Source organism: Salmo salar, chromosome 14 (genome assembly GCF_965601325.2).
Source record: "Salmo salar chromosome 14, fSalSal1, whole genome shotgun sequence".
Lineage (NCBI taxonomy): Eukaryota > Metazoa > Chordata > Actinopteri > Salmoniformes > Salmonidae > Salmo > Salmo salar.
Window position 1 is genome coordinate 41,590,798 of NC_138304.1, and position 14,394 is coordinate 41,605,191.

General features: G+C 44.9%; 1 protein-coding gene across 2 annotated transcripts; it reads left to right on the plus strand.

Moving 5' to 3' along the window:
* The first annotated feature begins 5,993 nt into the window (after positions 1–5,993).
* LOC106569548 (midnolin-B) lies at positions 5,994–14,348 on the plus strand. 2 transcript variants are annotated; one of them, XM_014141009.3, is made up of 6 exons: positions 5,994–6,568; positions 6,981–7,071; positions 7,470–7,532; positions 8,396–8,779; positions 9,261–9,687; positions 13,300–14,348. In XM_014141009.3, the coding sequence occupies exons 1-6, from the start codon at positions 6,345–6,347 to the stop codon at positions 13,578–13,580; spliced, it is 1,470 nt and encodes a 489-aa protein (XP_013996484.2). In that variant the 5' UTR covers positions 5,994–6,344; the 3' UTR covers positions 13,581–14,348. The 2 variants fall into 2 exon arrangements, with proteins under 2 accessions (XP_013996484.2, XP_013996483.2); XM_014141008.3 differs by having other exon boundaries at positions 5,996–6,568; positions 13,297–14,348.
* The last annotated feature ends 46 nt before the right edge of the window (positions 14,349–14,394 follow it).

Here is a 14,394-nt window from a genome sequence, read left to right on the forward strand (position 1 = left end):
ACTGTGATGCAGTGTCTTAGACCACTGAGACAGAGCCTGGACTCCAACCCAGAATCTCTAGTGGCACAGCTAGCACTGTAATGCAGTGCCTTAGACCACTGAGACAGAGCCTGGACTCCAACCCAGGATCTCTAGTGGCACAGCTAGCACTGTGATGCAGTGTCTTAGACCACTGAGACAGAGCCTGGACTCCAACCCAGAATCTCTAGTGGCACAGCTAGCACTGTGATGCAGTGTCTTAGACCACTGAGACAGAGCCTGGACTCCAACCCAGAATCTCTAGTGGCACAGCTAGCACTGTGATGCAGTGTCTTAGACCACTGAGACAGAGCCTGGACTCCAACCCAGAATCTCTAGTGGCACAGCTAGCACTGTGATGCAGTGTCTTAGACCACTGAGACAGAGTCTGGACTCCAACCCAGAATCTCTAGTGGCACAGCTAGCACTTCGATGCAGTGCCTTAGAAGTGCTAGCTGTGGTCTAAGCTGTGGTCTAAGTGCCTTAGACCACTGCGCCACTCGGGAGGCCCAAAGACACCACTTTCTTAAGAAAGCCAAAGGATGTGTCTCTCCAAAACCTTTACCTGAACAACGGTAACATATACTGAACAAAAATATAAACGCAACATGTAAAGTGTTGGTCCCATGTTTCATTGGCTGAAATAAAAGATCCCAGAAATTTTCCATAAGCACAAAAACCTACATTTTTTAAAAATGTTGTACACACATTTGTTTACATCACTGTTAGTGAGCATTTCTACTTCGCAAAGATAATCCATGCACTTAACAGGTCTGGCATATCAAGAAGCTGATTAGAGAGCATGATCATTGTACAGGTGCACCTAGTGCTGGGGACAATAAAAACAACTCTAAAATGTGCAGTTTTGTCACACAACACAATGCCACAGATGACTCAAGTTTTGAGGGAGCGTGCAATTGGCATGCTGACTGCAGGAATGTCCACCAGAGCTATTGCCAGATAATTGAACTTTCATTTCTCTACCAAAAGCCGCCTCCAGTGTAACCACGCCAGCCCAGGACCTCCACATCCGGCTTCTTCACCTGCGGGATCATCTGAGACCAGCCAGCCAGACAGCTGATGAAACTGAGGAGTATTTCTGTATGTAATAAAGCCCTTTTGTGGAAGAAAACGCATTCTGATTGGCTGTGCCTGGCTCCCCAGTGGGTGGACCTGGGTCCCAAGTGTGTAGGCCTATGCCCTCCCAGGCCCACCCATGTCTGCGCCCCCATCCAGTCATGTGAACTCCATAGACTAGGGCCTAATTAATTAATTTTAAGTGACTGATTTCCTTATATGAACTGTAACTCAGTAAATTTGTTGAAATTGTTGCATGTTGCATTTATATTTTTGTTCAGGATTAAACACTGGAAGAATAAAAACATTCAATTTAGACTTTTTATGGAAATACATTTAAATATAGCAACAACTGTGAATCTCGATTCTGCAAATAGCAGATGTCTTCCAATAATAACCGTGGAATATTCACATGCCGCTCTGTCTCACTATAAATAGCTCATACTTTGTATTCAATCAAAGCTTCCTACGCTTCACACAGGCTGGATGAAAACACCCACAGTAGAACGGGTTTGCCTACACACTGGGTTTAAAGGGATAGTTCATCCACAAATCAATGATCATGAGAGTTTTTAGACCACTTCTGAGGCATAAAAATGTCTGAGGGATTGTTTGTAACTAGCTTTTGATGTCATGCAAAGACATTCTAAAACGACATCTAAATTACACATATTACACATGAACTGTTTCATGAGTGACTAAAACCAGGGCATTATGTGGAAATATGAAGCAGGAGAGATAAAGAAAGGGTAGAGGACTGTTTAGTAAGAGTATTGGGAAAGAACTTCCTCCCTCTGTCAGAATGGTGTCTTTGGGCACACGCAGTCACATCTCACTTCCTGTTGTTGATCAATCAGTAATGCATTCTGGGGAATTGGCGTCTGCCAGTCAGCAGAGTTTCCTGTGGATGTTTGACTGTCAAGTCATCATCAGTCAGAAGTCACACATTCAGATACTGTGCAATAATCACGTTTTGTGTGTGTATGTATGTGCGTGTGTGCGTGCGTGCGTGTGAGTGTGTGTGTGTGAGAGAGATCGCCTGTCTGGGTTGTATTTTTGGGCATGCCGTCTGTTTCACCAGTAGATCATGTGACTCAGAACAGATGGTTGACCCAAAAGCAATGTATAAAAATATACCCCCCCCCCGCCCCCAAAAAAACTAAGAAGAAAAAAAGGACTTTCATTCCAAAATAACTGGAACATCAATGTTATAACTCAACAAAGTACTGCCAAGCTTTTGAAACATTTGATATTTCGTTTTCAGATCTTGCATAGAAAGTATGCCTTCCTTCACTCATATACTTTTCTCAACATGGCTTAAGAATTGGAATTTCAGGAGTTTGCAGTGCATTCGGAAAGTATTCAGACCCCTTGACTGTTTCCACATTTTGTTATGTTACAGCCTTATTCTAAAATTGATTTTTTTTTTTTAAATATCCTCATCGATCTACATGCAATACCACTTAATGACAAAGTGAAAACAGGTTTTTAGACATTTTATGTATTAAATGTATTAAAATTGAAAAAACAGAATGACATTATTTACATAAGTATTCAGACCCTTTGCTATGAGACTCGAAAATTGAGCTCAGATGCATCTTCTTTCCATCTTGTTTCCTTCTTCCATCGGGGGAGAAGGGCATTGGTCAAGAAGGTGATCAAGAAACCGATGGTCACTCTGACAGAGCTTCAGTTCCTCTGTGGAGAATCTTCCAAAAGGACAACCATCTTTGCAGCACTCCACCAATCAGGCCATTATAGTAGAGTGGCCTGACGGAAGCCACTCCTCAATAAAAGGCACATGACAGCCCGGTTAGAGTTTTCCAAAAGGCACCGGAAGGACGCAGACCATGAGAAACAAGATTCTCTGGCCTACATGCCAAGCATCACACCTGGAGGAAACCCGACACCATCACTATGGTGAAGCATGGTGGTGGCAGCATCATGCTGTGGGGATGTTTCTCAGCAGCAGGGACTCATATATTAGTCAGGATCGAGAGAAAGCTGAACGAAGCAAAGTACAGACAGATCCTTGATGAAAACCTGCTCCAGAGCACTCAGGACCTCAGACTGGGGTGAAGGTTCACCTTCCAACAAGACAACGACCCTAAGCGCACAGCCAAGACAACGCAGGAGTGGCTTCGGGACAAGTCTCTGAATGTCCTTGAGTGGCCCAGCCAAAGCCCGGACTTGAACCTGATCGAACATCTCTGGAGAGACCTGAAAATAGCTTTGAAGTCTCGAGGCTGTAGTCGCTGCCAAAGGTGCTTCAACAAAGTACTGAGTAAAGGGTCTGAATACTTAGATAAATGTGATATTTCATTGTAAAAATTTTCATTAATTTGCAAACATTTCTAAAAACCTGTTTTTGCTTCGTCATTATTGGGTATTGTGTGTAGATTGATGAGGGAGGGGAAACAATGTAATCCATTTTAGAATAAGGCTGTAACGTAACAAAATGTGGAAAAAAGTCAAGGGGTCTGAATACTTTCCGAATGCACTGTATAAATGTTTAATGACTTACAGGACAGGATGAGTAGACAGAGACTTCTGGCTATAGACAAACAATACTATTGAATGGCAGGTTACTACTTCTCTTTCTAGGAATTGCAGAATATACTAAAGAAAACAATCATTTAGCCTACATAAATGTCTATGTTAGAAATACTGTCTGTCTGACCACCCACATATTACAAACAAAATTCCTTGAAAAGTCAGCTCAGCATTCTGGAATTCCGAGGAGAGAGGTGTAACATTCCAGACTGGTGAGACGTTGGGAAAACTGTGCCGGGAGAGGCCACGAAGAGGGTAAGCCAGGAAAGGCCACGGAGGAGGGAGGAGGAATGTGAGGACGTAGGGTAAATTTGGAGAGGAGGAATTTGTAGTGCGTTCCATGTCTTCTGACGTCAACACAGCATCCCTGCTGACATGCTCCAGGGAACAGGACATCCTGCGGGTCAGGGTTCATCCCAACAGTCTAAACTGGCTTCCTCTCCTCGTCTCCTCGTCTTCTTTACTTCATCTGCACTGATCTGGAAACATTGGGTAGATGAAAGCAATACAGTGTAAGGGGGGAAATGTGTTGTTGGGGTCTACTTTCATTTATCCTGGGTTGTTAGATCAGTACAGATGCAGGGAATGAGAGGAGGAGAGGAAGCCACTTTGGAGTATTGGGATTGTTCTTGTTGGTGTCTTGCTGGAATCATGCTGGATTCCATGGAGGACATGGATTCCTGCACGAGGCTGGACATAGAACCTCCAAAAATGGAACCTATTATCAGCTACTTATCTGGCTCAGGTTTTATCTCAACAGGGCTTTTTATTCAACCTTCAATGAAGAATACCCCAAACCACTGAAATGTATGTCAGTTATGCATCTATGAATTGTATTTTCTGTATTGTGTATTGCGTTGTGAAGCTTTAGGTAAGTTTTCCAATTTATTACAAATGTTCATAAAAACTTGAACTTGAACTGCAAATGCGTCATGCTTTTCCCTTGTTGATGTCTCTCTTACACCTCTCTGCGGTATGAGGTCCAAAGCTCAAGAGAACTATTGGTCAGGTTCTATACAGAAAGAGGTGTAGCAATGGCCGTTACAGGACAATAAAATCCTGAATAAGATCCAAGTTACACACAGGGAGGGAGGTTGCGATTCATGCTGAGATCGAGACTGTGGTGAGTGGGGTTATTCTCTCTGCAACAACATCCAACAATAACACCCTCTCGCTTCTGCTCTCTCTCAAACACTGGGATTTCCATTTCAGCATTTCAGAGATTGAGAGAGAGGTGGGGGAAAAAGGGAGAGAGAATAAAAGAGAGAGACAAAGAGAGAACAAAAGAGAGAGAGAGCGAGAGAGAGAGAGAGAGAGGGAGAGAAAGAGAACAAGAGAGCGAGAGAGAGAGAGAGGGGGGGAGGGAAACAAAAAAAGACAAAGACAAAAAAAGAGAGACTCAGACAGAGAGCGTCGTCCCTATCCCCAAATATCGCTCTTGTTATTAGGAAGAGGGCAGAAGAAAGAGGATGACAGATGCTGAAAAGGAAGGGATAGAATGAGTGGGCGGAGGAAGGATAGTTGCACTTGCAGAGAACAGAGGATGGAGTGAGCGAGTGCATGAGTGGGTGGATGGAGGCAGGCAGGTGGGCCGGGAAAGGTCTGACGCAGCCTGGATGAAGCGGGGGCGGAGGGAGGCGGTGCTATATTTAGCACCCGATGGGAGAGGTTCTGGCTGCTTTTCTCTGCCTGTCTACGTCACAGATTCTACGCTGGCCCTCTGGGCGTTATGTGACAGGTGACGGCACGCTGTTCTTTATCAATGAGGAGACTGGACTAGAATACTAAGCAGAGGGGCAGATAAAGACCTGATGCTGTGGACTGTACAGGATACAATAACTTACAATAACGATTTGAATATACTGTCAAATGAAATAGAACAGAAAATAATAGAATAGAATAGGGTCACTGATTATTGAATCATTTACTTATTCAATTCCTGATATGTGAAATGTTTGGAAATGCACATTCTATTATAGTCATAATGTGAATAGACAAAGCAGAAAGGAAATATCCTACACTCACATTCACAGCATTCTAAATGATCCCATTCTCAAATCAAATCAGTGTGCCAGCACTGAGCTTATAACTTCTTTTGTCAATATAAATGATAGTTTGTATCTGTCAAAACATATATATTTTTTTAAAGGCAACATTGTTGCTTTTCTGATTACATCACCACCTTTATGAATGGCACAGTGCTTGGCGGTAGGCTACAAGAACGAGGGCGGGTCCTGTCTACACGTGGGTAGCAAGTAGAGCTGATAGGACCATGCGGTCCAACACTAGGCACTCACAATTGATTGGCTAGTGAGGACAGTGGGAGGATTTAACAGTCATCAAATAGAGACGCTTTTACGCATTGTACAGTTCAATGTCTCGGTTTGAGTCTGAGGAAGACAGGGTAGCCAAGAAGAGGCACTATAGGGCAGTCTATTGTGATTATCTATCTTCAGTTATCACTCAGTTACATATTTGGAACACACAGTTAAACTCATAGGCTACTGTACTTGGCTCCATTGATCAATAAAGACAAAGAACATCTAATTATTTATATTTCGGCTTCTGGAAAACGGCAGAAGAGTATCGGAGTTGTGTGGGTCAGTTCCAAATAGCCTACATTTAGACAAGAGGACACTAGCTACTCTTTGATACTCCGACCCAAATAAAGTGCCAAATAAAGCGCAGCCCAGCGAATGGACCATCATCAACCCGACACACGTAGCTTCATTCCCCGTGCGGCTCCAGTCTGCGCGTCGGTACCTACTGAACCATTCATGCGCTTGTCCATCAGCTCGACCACAGGCAGCCGCTTCGAGCTCTCTGTCCATCGGGGAGAGACGGTGGAGGTGCTGAGGAGACGACTTTCCCAAAAGCTCAGAGTACCGAAAGAAAGATTCGTCTTGCTGCATAAGGAAACGTGAGTAGCCTAACCCCACTGTGCACATATGTCAATTCAACGTCTATTCCACGTTGGTTCAACGTAATTTAATTGAAAGGACGTGGAAACGACGTTGATTCAGTACATTGGGTATGATTTCAAGGGGACCAAATAACAATTCTGATGTAGACTTTTGTATTACATATTGGATTCAATATCATGTAATGGATTTTATTTCTGGTTCTGCATGAGCCTTCTGCATGAGCCTTCTGCATGAGCCTATTGTCAAACAGGCCTAACTCATAAATGAAATGCATTTATGTGCAGGTGTTCTTGGTAAAATATCCTTTTAATCTCTCATGTGTGAATAAAAGGCCAAGAATGATTTAATACAAACTCTTAAATGTTTCTATATACGTAGTAATGATCATGTCTTCTTATCTACCCACAGAAGGTTGAGTACAGGGAAACTCCATGACCTGGGCATAGTTGATGGGAGTAAGCTGACACTGGTCCCAACTATTGAATCAGGCTTGTTATCAGTAAGTCATATATTGTACAGTCCACAAATGGTTAACGAAGTTAACACCCGGTATTGAGTAAAGGAAACATGTCTGTAATGTTAAGTATAGTGTATAAAGCTTCAGCCAAGAGGTCTGGACCTTTATAGCACAGGTGATATTACTACGGGTGCTCTGGCAGTTCTCCCTGAACCACTTTTACAACAGAACCATGTGTCCAAAAACCACCAGATTTGCTGGGGATGTACTTACCAGCTTCTGTGTGGCCCTATTTATAGGTCCTTCTGTCGGCATTGATCTATCATATGTGGTCTTAATCAATACAGTTATTCCATGTTGTTAGCAGTTAGAATATCTCTCTCTCTCTCTGTGTGTATATATACATAATATGCCTATTTTTGTTTTCTTTGCTTCCTTAGTCCCAACCATCCAGAAGAGAGCAGACCATCATGCAGGCTTTGGAGAGTTTAACTGAAACTCAGGTTGGTCTCTGATCTTTCGCTGGACTTCTGTATCATAAGATGGATGTAACACTGTTGTCTCAGTGTGCTAGGATTGAAGGCCTATGTAAAGAAATTAGCAGTTTTCTTTCTGTCTTCGTTCATACCAGCTCAGTACAGCTGGGTTGTTTCATGAAACAGCAAGGTTGTGCATTTGTGGTTGTGTGTCTGCATATGTATGTGTGTGTGGTTGAGATGGGAAGGAGTGACTCAACTTGACAAAGAACAGTTTTCTAAGAAATGGCTAGGTAGTTCTCATTATGGTCTGACTGCCCCCGCCCCTGACTGCACCTCACACACACATGTACACACACACACACACGCACACGCACACACACACACACGTGCGCACGCAGTGACCTAGCCTCCACCACAAGATGAAAATATCACCACTATATAGATTATATTGGTTATATTTACACCAAATATCAGAAGCCATTTTGTACCCGAATGCAAACCCTCACATCAGATATTACAATGGAGAGGTGAGCAGTTCAACGAGACTGTCTGTTGTGTCGTGACTGCCGTCTTTAGGCCTGATAGCCTCTTTGTTACTGAAGTGTTCTGCTTCGTGACTGGGCTGGGCTAAATAGAGACACCAGACTGATAATAACAAAACAAATCTAAATTGTAATGCCTCTGTGTCCACAGAAAGCAGTTAGCTCTCAGTAAATAGCTCTGAATGTCTGGGGCCATGATACTAGTGAGAGAGTACCAATATGACTTGTCTGTTTAAGCTTATTACATCTTGGATCATTAAGGACCCTTGTAATGGAGAGAGGCAGCAAACGAATAAGTGCTGTAAATATATTAATCAAGTTATTGCTCCTTTTCTGTATCTGCAGGTCAGTGACTTCCTGTCTGGCCGTTCACCCCTGACCCTTGCCCTCAGGGTCGGTGATCACATGATGTTTGTCCAGCTGCAACTGGCCCCCCAGAGTGCCGCTGGGCAGCAGCAGAGTCACCTCATCACCCAGCGAGCAGGCAGAGCTGGGGTTGAACAGGTGCATGCTGCGAAGTGTGGGTCCACTAGGTTCCCTTACCCCAGCCCAGCCCACCTCTCCTCCAACACCCCAGCCTCCCCTGCCCCTCTCTCCCCTCATACCCCCTCCTCAACCTCTCACATCACCTACCTCTCTCCATCACCTAGTGCCCCCCTCCGCTCCACCAACCCCACCTGCTCCAGCCCTGGACCCCAGAGCCCAACCCCTGCCACCACCTACCCAGAGGTGGGACTAACAGATTATTCATATTATTATAATGTGACTATTATGTGTGTATTATCACATGCTAATGTTAGTTAAATACTTCAAAGCCTGATCCTGATAGTAAGGCAAGGAATAACTTTTCAATCTAATGTAGTTGCAGATTTATTGTAATATTATTATATGACAGGTAGGCTACTGCTATTATCATTATACATGCTCTATTTTGACTAGAGAGGGAGTATCTTATATACAATATATATATTATTATATAATTTTGGGGCGGCAGGTAGCCTAGTGGTTAGAGCGTGGGCTAGTAACCGAAAGGTTGATAGATCGAATCCTCGAGCCGACAAGGTAAAAATCTGTCTTTCTGCCCCTGAACAAGGCAGTTAACCCACTGTTCCTAGGCCGTCATTGTAAATAAGAATTTGTTCTTAACTGACTTGCCTAGTTAAATAAAGGTTAAATAAAAAATACAACGCTTTCGCTCTCTTTATCACAGGGTGACTGCAGTGTGGCTGGTACTCCCACCTCTAATAAAACAGCTGCCGGGGAACCAGGTGCTGTCATAGAGAGCTTTGTGAGCCATGCACCAGGAGTCTTCTCAGGGACCTTTTCAGGCACTCTGCCCCCAGCTGGGCAGGACAGCACCAGTACCGGTGTCAGGTCATCCAGACGAGGCATCAACACCATCGTCCAGATCCTCAACGACCTTCTCAGTGCCACTCGCCACTACCAGGGGGCTCCACTGTCCCTCTCCCAGCTCCTCTGCCGCCCTCCCAGCACCCCAACCAGCAGCACTCCGAGTACCCCAACCTCGCCCTTCCTGCCGCCCTCACCTCTCACCCCTGACCTTGTCAGCACTGCTACCTCAGGACCACTTACAGACCACATCAGCCAGGAACAAAGTCACTCATGTAAACCTACTGGTGAGTTGAGGCCCCACAGAATAACCAAAACGTGTCAATGCTGTGTGTAGCTGATTATAGGCAAAACAAAGTACAACATTATGCTGAGACAAAGGATGTTTAGGTTTTGTTATACCATGCTGTCTTTATTCAACTCCTTTTCTTCATAACTCAACTAAAGAACCAAATGAATGAGATAGAGATTCTCTTTATTGAAAACGTATGTGCATTAAATTAATGTTTAGCATTCAAGTATTCCTCGTCAGTGGTCTGTCACCTAGTTCTCGCTCCTGCATTCCGGAACCCTAGCGTCATGTTTGGAAACCAGTCCAGCCTTCTCAAGCTAGTCCCACAATAGTTGAGTTCTGGTTCTGCTTAGTGTCCAAGTTTAGAAAGTAGCAGCTGTACAGCAGAGAACACTGGTTGTGAGGGTATTGTTGGAAAGGAGGAAGTGGTTTCTGCGCCCCCTATTAATGAACTAGGGTTGTTTATATCCGTTCCCTGACGGCCTACGCATTCATTTGTTCCCCAGTCTGCAATGAATAAGAAAAGTGTGTGTGTGTGTGTGGTTAAGTGTTTTTTGGGGGCAGAGCGAGCATGTAGCTACATGGCCCACAGTGGTCAGTTAGTAACAGGAATGCCCTCACCGTCACACACACATAGTAACAGGACCTTAACCTTTTAACCTGAGGGTGTGAACTATTGTATCTTACTAGCACCTTTTCGCCCTAGCGCCGGAAACATACTAATGAACACATAATCATTGGCGACAGTGGCAGCTCTGGGTCACGTTGTCAGGGAAACGGCACTGCTCCATTCTTGGAATTAGAATTCATTACATTTTGTTCATGGTCCCAAAAACAATGCTAGGCTGATTATATGATTATGGTGCAATGTACTGTACACTATATATACAAAAGTATGTGGACACCCCTTCAAATTAGTGGATTTGGCTATTTCAGCTACACCGTTGCTGACAGGTGTGTAAAAGCGAGCACACAGCCATGCAATCTCCATAGACAAACATTGGCAGTAGAATGACCTTACTGAAGAGCTCAGTGACTTTCAACGTGGCACTGTCATAGGATGCCAACTTTCCAACAAGTCAGTTTGTCACATTTTTGCGCTGCTAGAGCTGCCCAGGTCAACTGTAAGTGATGTTATTGTGAAGTGGAAATGTCTAGGAGCAACAACGGCTCAGATGCGAAATGGTAGGCCACGCAGCTCACAGAACAGGACCGCCGAGTGCTAAGGCACATGGTGCGTAAAAATGATCTGTCCTCGGTTGCAACACTCACTAACCATTTCCAAACTGGCTCTGGAAGCAACGTCGGCACAAGAACTGTTATTCGAGAGCTTCATGAAATGGGTTTCCATGGCCAAGCAGCCACACACAGCCAAAGATCACCATGCGCAATGCCAAGCGTCGGATAGAGTGGTATAAAGCTCTCTGGAGTGATGAATCACGCTTCACCATCTGGCAGTCCGACGGACAAATCTGGGTTTAGCGGATGCCAGTAGAAACGCTACCTGCCCGAATGCATAGTGCCAACTGTAACATTTGGTGGAGGAGTAATAGTGGTCTGGGGCTGTTTTTCATGGTTCAGTCTAGGCCACATAGTTCCAGTGAAGGGAAACCTACAGCATACGACATTCTAGACGATTCTGTGCTTCCTTCTTTGTTGCATCAGTTTGGGGAAGGCCCTTTCCTGTTTCAGCATGACAATGCCCCCGTGCACAAAGTGAGGTCAATACAGAAATGATTTGTCGAGACCGGTGTGGAAGAACTTGACTGACCTGCACAGAGCCCTGACCTCAACCCCATCGAATACCTTTGGGATGAATTGGAACGCCGACTGCGAGCCAGACCTAATCACCCAACATCAGTCCCTGACCTTACTAATGCTCTTGTGGCTGAATGGAAGCAAGTCCCCGTAGCAATTTTCAAACATCTAGTGGAAAGGCTTCCCAGAGGAGTGGGGGCTATTATATCAGCAAAAGGGGGACCAACTCCATATTAATCCCCATGATTTTGGAATGAGATGTTCGACCAGCAGGTGTCCACATACATTTGGTCATGTGGTGTATATGTAAACTCAGCAAAAAAAGAAACGTCCCTTTTCAGGACCCTGTCTTCCAAAGATAATTCGTAAAAATCTAAATGACTTCACAGATCTTCATTGTAAAGGGTCTAAACACTGTTTCCCATGCGTGTTCAATGAACCATAAACAATTAATGAACATGCACCTGTGGAATGGTCGTTAAGACACCAACAGCTTACAGACGGTAGGCAATTAAGATCACAGTTATGAAAACTTAGGACACTAAAGAGGCCTTTCTACTGACTCTGAAAAACACCAAAGAAAGATGCCCAGGGTCCCTGCTCATCTGCGTGAACATGCCTTAGGCATGCTGCAAGGAGGCATGAGGACTGCAGATATGGCCAAGGCAATAAATTGCAATGTCCGTACAGTGAGATGCCTAAGACAGCCCTACAGGGAGACAGGATGGACAGCTGATTGTCCTCGCAGTTGCAGATCATGTGTAACAACACCTGCACAGGATCGGTACATCCGAACATCACACTTGCGGGACAGGTACAGGATGGCAACAACAACTGCCCGAGTTACACCAGGAACACACAATCCCTCCATCAGTGATCAGACTGTCCACAATAGGCTGAGAGAGGCTGGACTGAGGGCTTGCAGGCCTGTTGTAAGGCAGGTCCTCACCAGACATCACTGGCAACAATGTCGCATATGGGCACAAATCCACCATCGCTGGACCAGACAGGACTGGCAAAAAATGCTCTTCACTGTCGAGTCGCGGTTTTCTCTCACCGGGGGTGATGGTCAGATTCACGTTTATCGTCGAAGGAATGAGCGTTACACCGAGGCCTGTACTCTGGAACGGGATCGAATTGGAGGTGGAGGGTCCGTCATGGTCTGGGGCGGTGTGTCACAGCATCATCGAACTGAGCTTGTTGTCATTGCAGGCAATCTCAACGCTGTGCGTTACAGGGAAGACATCCTCCTCCCTCATGTGGTACCCTTCCTGCAGGCTCATCCTGACATGACCCTGGCATGACAATGCCACCAGCCATACTGCTCATTCTGTGCGTGATTTCCTGCAAGACAGGAATGTCAGTGTTCTGCCATGGCCAGTGAAGAGCCCAGATCTCAATCCCATTGAGCACATCTGGGACCTGTTGGATCGGAGAGTGAGGGCTAGGGCCATTCCCCCCCAGAAATGTCTGGGAACTTGCAGGTGCCTTGGTGGAAGAGTGGGGTAACATCTCACAGCAAGAACTGGCAAATCTGGTGCAGTCCATGAGGAGGAGATGCACTGTACTTAATGCAGCTGGTGGCCACACCAGATGCTGACTGTTACTTTTGATTTTGTCCCCCCCCTTTGTTCAGGGACACATTATTCAATTTCTGTTAGTCACATTTTACTGGGTGACTTTAAATTTTACTTGAGTCATTTTTCTATTAAGGTATCTTTACTTTTACTTCAGTATGACATTTGGGTACTTTTTCCTCCACTGCTCATGACTCTTCCCGTCTTCTTCCTTCCACCTCCTGTTTTCTCTTCCCTCTCATTCTCCCTCCCTCCTCTTCCTCTCTCAGCAGACCTGTGTTCCAGTCAATCTGAGGAAGAGAACCAGTCGTTGCGTTGTAAACTGGAGCGCCTTCAGATGTTGATGCACCAGAGACGCCTGCGCAGGCGGGCTCGCAGGGGCACACGCACCTCACACCCCTACCCTCCTCACCACCGTCAACCCTGGTCGCCCGGCCGAGACAACGCCAGCCGCCATAGCAACGGCAGCCTGTCCAGCAGCGAGGGCTCTTCCCTGGACGACCTGGAGTTGCAATGGAAACCGGAGCTACCCTCCGATCTTGTGATGGCATAAAGAGAGAGCATTAGATTAAAATAAGTTTGGACCTGTCATTGGCTGTCCTTTGAATGGCTGAGTAGGAGAAATAAGTTGCCCATTTTGGGACTCACTTGGTCACACTGCACAAGGACTCTTCAAAAAGACAACTGTCCTTTCTTGAAACTGGACATTCAAACAGAACTTAAATAGTATATTGTATATAATTTAGGTAAATAGTTTACCTAGTTTATACTCCCTTGACTGAGCTTTCTGCAGATCATATGACACTTCAGTCATGTGTCTTTTTCCAGAGTCTGTCGGAACCAGACTGTTTTCAGAGGGTCTTAGCTTTGTCTACTAATAATCATCACTGTACCTACCATTTTAAACTTGACTCATCTTCAGTTGCTGTCGTCCGTATTGTCAGAACAATGTAGCATTATGGAGGTTGTCAAATAGATATGTTTCTGCACATTTGTTTTGACAGCTTTTTTGCAAGGTTTTGCGGAATTATACTTTCGTCTTTGTATACAGTATGTTCTGATGCATTAAGCAGCATGCAGGTAAAGGATAAAAAGTTCTGATTTGGCCTTCGTAGATAAGTAGACTGTTTCAAAGCTTGAAGCAATACTTGTTTCCTGCTATGCAGACTTTTCTAGGAAATATTTCTTAAGTCAGTAATATGCCTCTTTTTCCCCCGTTACTTACACTCCTAACATCCATTTGACAATACTCCAACCCTAGACCTCAATGCCTGTATTTAGTGCTGGGTGGGTTCAGTTCAATTAAACATTTGCTACGTTGCGTGACAGTTATTACTGCAGGACACTACTCTATAACTTGAACAGAC